This window comes from Scomber scombrus, chromosome 7, assembly GCF_963691925.1.
Source record: "Scomber scombrus chromosome 7, fScoSco1.1, whole genome shotgun sequence".
Lineage (NCBI taxonomy): Eukaryota > Metazoa > Chordata > Actinopteri > Scombriformes > Scombridae > Scomber > Scomber scombrus.
This window is the reverse complement of record NC_084976.1, coordinates 25,987,223-25,997,706: the sequence shown is the minus strand read 5'-3', so window position 1 is coordinate 25,997,706 and position 10,484 is coordinate 25,987,223. Positions and strand designations below refer to the sequence as shown.

The following is a 10,484-nucleotide window of genomic DNA, read 5'->3' as shown; positions in this document are numbered from 1 at the left end:
TCTTCAAATGTGCTTTTAAAAGATCCACAGTCTCCTCCAGTCATTTTGTGCAAAGAAATTAAGCGTATATGAGGCTTCAGCAGTCCAAGTTATATGAAGTGGATATCTGACACATTTACAGTGTTTCCCTGCTGACCTGTGGTGGAGGTATAGTAACAGAAAGAGGGACTTTAGCATTGTAAAGACTGTCATGTTAAAAAGATATATATTTTATTTAAGTAATTTGGACAGCTGAAGCTTCATATTATCCTCAGATTAACTTTATACATGTTTGCACAGAAGGATGCTTGAGGATTTTGGTCTCCCTTCACTGACATTGTAAATGCATTATGAAGGGATCTTCATAATATCTTCTAATGGTCATAATGAACAGGAGGGATGATTATAACAAGAAAACAGGTTTCAATGTTCATTTGGGTACCTGACTGTTGTTTTAGGATACACTTGAAACTACTACAGCAGAGGATAGGAGGCTCTCTTATAAGTTTGGGAAACGAATTAATTCATAGGTTCTAATTTATGAAAGGTTTTTGCAAGAAGAAAGATGAATTATTCAGTAATTTATTCATAGTATTGTAAACGTAGGGTTACCTTTGGATGAAGGCGGAGTTGATTCTTCTGACGTCTGGTGACACAGAGCCCACCTCTTCCTGTCGGTGTCAGAAAGGCAACTTCACCATATTTAGCTGGCTCGCCGAAGCCCTGCAGAGTTGATCTGTCAACCAGACTGAGAATCTTGATACTTATCGGCGGATACAACCCGGTGCTGACAGCTGTGATCTCGCACCGTGACACCGGCTACAGAGGACGGCGTCGCTAGGATACGGAGCTCGGTTAACGGAGCCGCGTCAACGGCAGTTTTTAATGCGTGAAAAGTAACCGTCGTCTGACAGAATTCCAACTATCCAACTGCCGAGCTAGCCAGCTAGCTAACTACTGCCGCTACGCTCGCTCGCTGTGCTCCTAGATACCAATTAATGTCGTTTCTGTTCATGTTCAGCCATCGGTAGGAATTTATTTGGACTCAGTGACCCCGCTGTGATGATCTCCTGACAGCTCCTCTCGTCCGTTCCTGACACTTTTCTAACCCCTGGCTAGCGAGCTAACTTGGGGCTAACTAGCAGTTTTTTTACTGCCTCTGTGTCGCGTTGAGCGCAGCAGTGAGTACGGTAGCTTTCTCCGTGGCAGTGAAATCCGATTGGATACGTTGACCGTGTGGACGGGGACGCCCGAAGACCCGGCCCCGGCCGGTGTAACGACCGTACCTAAAGGGCCCCTTCTGGCAGCCTGCAGGGAGGGGAGCTACAGCAGTAGAGACCGGGGCACCCAGACACTCAGAGCCGCAGAGGCGTCGCACTGCCGAAGGAGGCACCGGACTGAACGGAGGAAGAGTACCAGACATTTGACATCTGTGATCCGGGAAGTGAACCGGGCAGAGACCTCATGAATGGAAATCGGAACTACAGGTAAATGATAACATAGAGCAGGGCTGATTTTAGGGTCAGACCTTTAAAGGGGCTCAGCTCCTAATGAGAATTTGACATACAATGCCCTGCAAGTGTTCAAACCTAATATTAATACATAGTAGAGTGGTCTACTATAGTGTATAATAATAATGGTTCAGAATAAACAATGACAGATTACTACAGAGAGGACTCTTAGATAGTTAACGAATCCTGAAGGAAAGGCAATATGATCTAAAGTACATTAAACCTGTTAAAATAAAACCATTTGAACCTGTAGCATAATTGTTTGTCCCATCTCTAACAGACAGGCTCACAAAATAATTAAAGTTGTGTAAAATATTTTTTAGGAAAAAAAAATTATATATATATATATATATATATTTTTTTTCTTTTTTCAGGGGTGCTGAGATCAAATTTAGAAAGGGTCTAAACATCTAAAAAGGATTCTAAAATTGCCACTAGAGTCTTCTTCTTTTTCTTTATCAAACTGTAAGCATGTTTAAGATGATTCAGTGGGAGACGTTGGGGGTTTCATCTTGAAGGTGTCAGACCATAGACAGGGAGTTTTTTAGCCTCTGTCATTTTGCCTCAACATGAGTCATGGTGAAATATGGTGTCATTTAATGAAACTCTTCGTCATGCGAGAGTGAATTCAACTTTCCCCTTAAACTTTAAGTAAAAAAGTACAATATGTGACCCATAGCCCAAAAGGTGGAGATGAGTTAATGTAAATCTCCGTCAGCATCAGTCAGGTGTGAGACTTCATCTACCAGGTGCTGAAGTCAAGCCTGTTATTCCCCCTCTGATATCAGAAGATCCCATCATCATCAAGTCATGATTTTAGTCCTCATGGTGTAGGAGGAGATGTTTAACAACTCAAATCTAGTGTGGCCATTTACCTGCTAACTTGTGGCAGGCAGGGTAAAAACTGTCCTTTCAGGGCCCTGGGGTCACCATCAACCACTGACCCCACACTGACCTCAGCATATTTAGCACTAGCTGTGCCCATGCTTAAGGTATCTAGCTAATGCTGTTCATACATGGTGAGTAGGTAGTTTTTAGTGAGGATGTTGTGGATTTGTGGTTGTTTTTGGAACAAATTGGCTCTGTTTAACCTGTAATGTTTAACTTTACACACTATTTTCCCACCTACAACACTACTACCTTCAGTTGAAAAACATCTAAACCTTGATGTTGGACTCTGTAGTGTAACCCTAAACATTTTCGTCCCATCCCTCTGATGATTAAAAACTGTGCATCCAGCACACAGCCAGTAAACTTTTTTTTCTTGATCATAGTGGCGGTTAAACAGTCCTAACTGCCTGGCTTTGTCTCAGCTGTGGAGGCTTTCCACTTATATTACCATAAACTGAATGCCAGGTACTCTTGATCAGCCTGTGACACATGATACAGCAGTTGATCCTCACCCACCTCCTCCCTCCTCCTCCTCAAGAGGAGATCCCTCTCTGACTGCTACCCACTGTCTCATTAGTGTCTGGGCTCCTCTCAGTTTGGACACTTCCCAAAGTGTGTAGCATAAGGGAACAGGAGGTGTTTTCCCAGTAACCAAGCACCTACAGTAAAGCCAAACAGACTTAAACTGTTATATGTGTGTGAGTCTGTGCCTGTGTGTGTTTTAGGCAGGTGTGTGAGCCCACAGTATGCCCCTGAACTAGATTAAACATGGTATGTCCTCGTCAGCAAAAAACGAGCTTGTGACCAGAAAGAAGCACCTGTGTTTAGTGTGCACAGGACTGCTTAAAACAATTTAGTCACATTTTTAGGCTCGATCACATATTTTCATTTTACTCCCTTATAGACCTAGTAGGATTGATCAGTTAGTTGACGGGAAAATAATCGGCAACTATTTTGGTGATCAACTAATCAAAATGTCAAATATTTCATGTCGTTTGTGGAGATTTTCTGCTTTTCTTGCTCTTCTGTGATAGTAAATTCATTGGAGTTTGGAAAGTTGGTTGAACAAAAAAAACAATTTAGATTTGTCTACAGGAAACTGTGACCATCCTCACTTTATTTTATAGAACAAATGATATATTGATTGAGAAAATAATCCTACTTATAATGTAAATAATTATCATTTGCAGCCCTACTGATATATCTATTGTAGTTATATGATCATTTTATGTTTAGTTTAGTTTATTTATGTTAATTTTGTGCAACTTTTGAGTTGTGTATTCTTCCACCTGAACTCTGAAGCTCCTCGATTGCCATGGAGGTGATAAGAAAGTAAACATGTGCAATTGAATGGCATGTGCTTGTAACATATAATTCAACAGCAGTCTGAGAACAAATCAAATATAATATCACGAGGAGTCAGATCTACAGTAAGTGCGTTTCGGAGTGAGGTCGGTGGTTTCACATTAAAGCATTAATACAGTCAGACAGGGGCATGTCCTCCATTGAAGTCTTTATCGTGTGTGTCAGTGTTTGTTTACTATTGTATATCACCAACTGCCACAGGCCCACCAGCGAGCCTTACGCCTGGGTGAATGATTTAAAAGGGGCCCTCCATCAGTCAGTCAGTCAGTGGTCTGGAGAGCGGTGTGAGAAAATGCAAATTGATCACCCGGCTCAGAAACTCACAGTCACTCCTCTATCCAGCAGAAGTCTGAGCAGCAGCACATGTGGCATTAAAGCCCGGCTCTGGAGAGATTAGCACTACTGATATAATGAGCGCGAGGATTTCGAGCCTTAAGCAATTCAGATCTATTTTGACGTGCTAACCCTGAGGTATGCCCACGAACAGACGGTCACTTGATATTGATGTGATGTTACATCATGGCTGAGTCACAAACTCTGAACTACTGTGAGTTTTCTGATTGTGGGTTAAACCATGATAACGTTCAATTAACCTTAAATTAGGGCTGGGCAGAATATTGTTATTATATCTATTAGGACCCGACCGATACTTGATTTTTGGGGCCGCTGCTGATACCAGTATTAGGGAATTGAAAAATGCTGATATCGATATATTGGCTTATAACGCCATATATACATAATACCTCCCACTAATAAGACTGAGGCTGTCCTTACTGTTCCTGTCCCAGGAATATTGTAGATTTGTATAATTACAGATTATATTAGAGATTGTTTATTGTATATAGTATTTTATTTTATTTTTTATCACTTCATCGTGACAAGGCTACTGTTGTGTCAATTTTGAATTTGCCCCTAGATTTTTTTTAATGTGGCCTATATATCTTCTTTTTTTTTTTTTTTTAAATTGGCACATATCGGACAGCATAAACACGGATACCGATATATCTATGATAGGCTGATATATCTGTTGGGCTCTACTATGCATCAGGATATGAGACTTAATGTCATCTTAGATGTTGGATATTGTAATATTGTGGTAAGTGTTGTTTTTCCTGGTTTTAAAGGGGCGTAAAATAATGTTAATATCTGAACTGACCAGACTCTTCTGTTCACATATTTGCCTTGACATATAATCATTATATCCACATCACTTATAATTATTTATTTTTGTGAAAACATCAATAAACAACCCTACAATACTGTTGCAATATTGATATCGAGGTATTTGTTGAAAAGATATTGAGACATTTGATTTCGTTAATGTCACCCAGCCTTAAACATGAAGGTGTTTCTCTCCCAGCTTCAAAGTCTGCATGTGACTGTCGACTGCGATCCTTTCATGTGGCTGCACAAATATATGTACGTGGTTTATAGAAAGACGCGACTTACTGGAAAGTAATGAATGAGACAGATGTGTAGTACAGCATTGGGGGAATCTCCCCCACCCCCCACCCACCCCCCCTCTGCACCTGTCCCACCACAGTCTGTGACCAGGTGGGATTTGAGTTGGCTGGAGATGACTCAACTTTGTATGAAAGGCAGGTTTGGTGGAGGGGGGACAATTTGCAGTCCATTATCGCAGCATTTAAAAAGAAACAGGCAACTTTCAAAGAGACGATCTATTTGGGGTATTTTTTGAGGATGTCTAAAATTAGCACACGTTCTGTCAGCTTGTCTTATTGATGTCTTCTTCTTCTTTTTTTATCTTCTTCTTCTTCTCTTTTCCCATTTTTTTGTTTTACTCTCCTTTTTTCTCACACATCTATGTTTCCCGCTCTTTTTTTCAGTTCACAGACACTTACCACTCCCTCCACCTCCACCTCCACCTCCTTCCCCCCTTCCTTGGTTACTGCCTCTGTTTCCCTGTCTGTGGCTCAGTGGGAAACTCTGCCTGCCCCGTCATTCTTCTCCTCGTAGGTCGGTCCTCTTGTGGATTTTTGTGCAGACAGTGGGGTCGCCTTTGAGGGGACGGCTTACTACTTGATTTGCAGTCTCTCCCCATAATACTCAGTTCATTCAAGCAGCCCACTGACAATAGACAACCCCCCATCTGCAACCCCCAGCCACCCATAAGGCTAACCATTGCCATATTGTTGGAGGTTTTTGGGTGGAAAGCAGTTTGCTGTTGCTCTTTGGGCTCATTGTGTCAGAGAGAGATTTCCCCCTTGGCTTTATTTTACCAGAAAATGGAAAAAAAAACTAAAAAAAACTTTTCCCATTAATCTCTCTCAGAAGATTCAAAACGTTCTCTGTTTTTGTGAAGACCGTATCTCATTATTGGCATAAGAACTAGCCAAGTACTATAATAGTCCTGCATTTATTATAATGCATTTAACGCTGCAGGGCTGCAACTAATGATTATTTTCATTATTGATTAATACTGTTGATTATTTTTCTCAGTTTATCAATTAGTTGTCTGGCAGGCCCTTCCACAAGGATTGGCTGTACAAGCCCAAATTTGGTGGCCTCTTGTACACTCTTAATGCCATTTTTCCATCATATATAAAACTCCAACATGACAGTATTTACAAAGAGCTTAAAACTCAATCAAGCTTAGATTTGTCTTTTAAACTGAAATCCTAAATAGCATCTCTACTGATGTGTTATTCTACTCCCATTTATTTTTTCTTTCTTTCTCATGCTCCTTAACCCTTACGTAGTGTTCAGGGTCAAATTTGACTAATCTTTTTTTACATTTGAGAGCTGTAAAAACCCTATACACATTTATTTTAGCCAGACGCTTCCTAATCTGACCCACACTGTACAAAAATAGAAATGAAATGCATATTTATTTTTTTCTGTGTGTGTAGCTGATACATATTTTTTTTATATGCAAATGTAAAAGTTTAACCTGTGTTTATTAAAAATATCAACATAAAAACAAGTTGTTTTATTCGTCATATTGTATAAAATATTCTCGTGGACCATAAAATAGTGATTGTGAATGTGTTTTTTCTACAAGATTGATCAAACATTTATTAATGACTGATGGGGAACTGCTGTAGAGACTAATTATAAGTCACAATTTGATCTGTATGTAAAGGGTTAAACAGGAAAAAAAGGCCCAATTTAAACATAATAAATGGAAACAAGTACGTGTTTCAAAATACAGTTGCACCGAATCCGATACTGATATCAGTTGAATATTGACTCAAATAGTTGGATCAGGTATCAGTGACAATGGGCCAGTAAACCAGCAAATTTATATATATACTGTATGTATTAATGTAAAGCAGTGTTTTAAGTTAAGCCTGATATTACCTTTCACATAAAAGAACGATCCCAGTCTCTTCCACACATGGAGGCGTACAGCTGATTAATTAAACACTGATATCGGATCAGTACTCGCTATCGGCTGATACCTAAATCCCAGGTATCCGTATCAGGACCAGAAAAGTTTGGATTGGTACATCCTTACTTCAAATACGCTTTCTGAAATGTTTTATATATTGTGTTTTCTCAGAGCTACAGCTGCAGGGAACGTGTCTTTTCTTTTTTAAATGTTTGCTGGAAAGTCGTAATTATGTGTTGGTGTAGTAGACAGAGAGGAAACACTGCTGGCTGACACATGCTGTTGTCAGAGTGTGTGCGGCTGATGGCAAACTCCTGCGAGTGGGCCGAGTAGAGAGGGAAAAGTCAAGGGATGGTGTGTGTGGAGGAGGAGGAGGAGGAGGAGGGGGAGGAGGAGGAGGTTGTGATGTGTCACAGAGATTAGAAGCCAGAGCAGCCAGACCACGCTTCTTTTCCACCACCACCTCCTCCTCCTTCTTCTTTTCCCCTTCCTGAGATCTGTTTTTTGGGGGGAGCTACAAGGGGCTCATTTTAGGGGGAAGTTATGGACAGGAAAAGAGCGACTTGGATGGGTGTGTGTGTGTGTGTGTGTTGGGTCGGACTCACAGGAAGAGGACAGACAGACAGACGTCAGATAATAGTTTCATGTAGACAACTTCTTCTTCATCAGTATTGCTTTATCACAAACATTAGAGATATATATTATTAATTAACAAAATGTGACTGAAATGTTTCTCACAGGGAAATATTTATGAAGCTTGCGATCGTCTTCCTTTCATCCATCTGTTAATAAATCAGACATGATGGCCGACTATCATTTTGCCAAAAAAACAAGCAGACTCTGCCACATAATGAAATCACTACTTAATTGTGTCCATATTATTACATTTTTAGGTCAGAGAAGAAGTTGCATTTATGCTTTTTTTTTTGACGTTTCTTCCAACATATATTGTGTGTACATACAAAAAAATAAATAAACAATAATCAATCAATCAATCTAACTTTATTTATACAGCACCTTATATACAGGCTAGTGTAGTTCAAAGTGATTTACAGTTAGTTGATTCACAAGCTGGTAAGACAGAATAAATGGTAACATAAAAAAAGGAATAAATTAAATTAAGTAACTAAATGAAATAATTAAATAAGTAAAATAAGAGAGAAAAGAGAAAGGGTTTATTAAAAGTTAGAGAAAAAATTAACTGTTAAAATACATTTAAAACAAGAAAAGTAAAATAAAAGATGAAAGCTAGACTAAAATTAGGTCTAAAAAAGGGATAAAGAGACAAAAGAAACTGATTAATAAAATCGATAAGAAGATAAAACTTATAGAATGATAATTTAAAAAAAGTAGAACAAATTTAAAGTTTAAAAACAATTAGAACATTACAACAAATACAACAAAATAGAATTAAAAAAAAAGACTATAAAACAATTCAGTTCTCAATCAAAAGCCAGGCTGAACAGGTAGGTTTTGAGTTTCTTTTAATTATTAATTACTAAGGATCATGATTTAAAGTTTTAGTTTTATTTTCTGGGTAAAAAACAGTCAATGAAGACTGTCCCAGTCATTGAAATGGGATAATGATTCATGTTGAAGTCACATTTGACGCACAGGAGTCTTGATCGCACCACCACAGCACCTTTCATATAGGTGAGTGTAGCTCAGAGTGCCTCATTGACAAGTTGATAAAACGACAGAACGAGTGTAGATCAAGGACGAAATAAAGCAAAGGAACAGGATGGATGTATCGTAGACAATCGGGGCAGTATTGTGATTTGGATCATGTGGCTTTCAATGTCTTTACTGACGGTCTTTCATTTGCTCTGTGATGTCAGTTGGAAGTATTGAGCTGAAGGTTTGCAGCATAAATGTCTTTGTTAGATGTGTGTTAATGAAAAGGGAGGGAAAAAAACGGAGACTGTTTTTTAAACTTCACTCTCGACAATCTCTAATAGCATCAGAAAACCCTGGAAGAGAAAACGTTGGCAGCCCAAAACCGACTAACACACACATAACTGCTGGAAGTGCGGCTTAAATACTGATGATGAATGGGGAAAATATGATTTTCTTTAATGCAGGTAAGACATCATGATTAAGACGCTGACATGACAGTTGCAGTAATCTGAATTTTCACATTGTTTTTTGGCTCTAATTAACTCATTAGAGAGTGGGTAAACTCTCCAGTGACACAGACCTGGCCAAGTCAGCTTAAAAAGTCAACAGCCTCTGGCCCCTGTCCACTGTTCCACTCAGGCTGGACGGGAGAGACTCCGAGGAGGACAGAAGGCTCTATTTAACCTGCCCAAGTAGATCCTTCTGGTCAGTGTAACAGAGCTAGTACTTTGTGTGTGTGTGTGTGTGTGTGTGTGTGTGTGTGAATATACATGTGTGTATCCATCACATATCCCCCCCCCCCCCCCCCCCGAACTTGCTTCAGGGTTGGGTTGGTTTCCACTTTTGCCGATTCAGCTTAGATGTACAAGCGTCATCATGAGACGTTTAACCCTTACCTGTACATACTGCTCGGGGGCAAATTTGACATCTTTAGGCAAGGCAGCTTTGTTTATATAGCACATTTCATACACAGGGGCAGCTAAATGTGCTTTATATAAAATAAAAAACATTTAACATTAAGAATTCGAAGCATAAACATACAATTTAGAAAATAAATAAAACAATTATAATAAAAAAATAATAAAAAAATAAAAAGTACAGAAAAATAGAAAGAGAGAAAGAAAACAAAAAGCTAGACTAGAATAGAGCATAAAATATGAGAGTGCAGCATAAAATAATGATGTGCATTAAAATTATTAATAGAACATACAGTGCTAATGAAAGATTAAAATTTAAAGTGCTTTAAAAGAGCTCAATCATAAGCACATGAAAAGAGAAACATTTTTTAACCTAGATTTAAAAATATTCACATTTGGGGCTGATTTCAGTTCTGTCGGTAGCTTGTTGCAGTTGTGTTCAGCCTAACAAGCTAAATGCTGCTTCACCATGTCTAGTTTGCGTTTGAGAGCACTTTTAGATTTAAATTTGATAACTTCTCCTAATGTGACCCAGAATGTGCAAAAATGGAAATATTGTTATACTTTAAAAACATTTTTGTAGAGACTGTTTGACCCAAATGTCTTTCATTCAGACATATTGTTGGATTCTTCACATTTGAAACAAAAAACATTAAAACTCAAGAACAAACTCTGCTCTCTTAAAGCCTCTTTAAGGTTTAATCGCCCCTTTATCTGTAACTGATGAAGTGTTTATGAATTATTTGTGATTCAGACTGTGACGGGTCAGAATATGAACAGTATGTGAGGGTTATGTGTATCACATGGAAGATCTGACACTGACCAGCAGCCAAAGACAAGCTGGAGGAGGTA

General features: G+C 38.9%; 1 protein-coding gene across 2 annotated transcripts in view; it reads left to right on the top strand.

The window, feature by feature from the left end:
- Positions 1-701: 701 nt before the first annotated feature.
- Positions 702-10,484, top strand: part of ago3a (argonaute RISC catalytic component 3a) — a 37,434-nt gene continuing 27,651 nt past the window's right edge. For both annotated transcript variants that reach the window (XM_062421706.1, XM_062421705.1), the window contains exon 1: positions 702-1,466. In XM_062421706.1, coding sequence (XP_062277690.1) covers positions 1,448-1,466 — 19 coding nt within the window. In that variant the 5' untranslated portion in view covers positions 702-1,447. The remainder of the gene's footprint in view (positions 1,467-10,484) is intronic.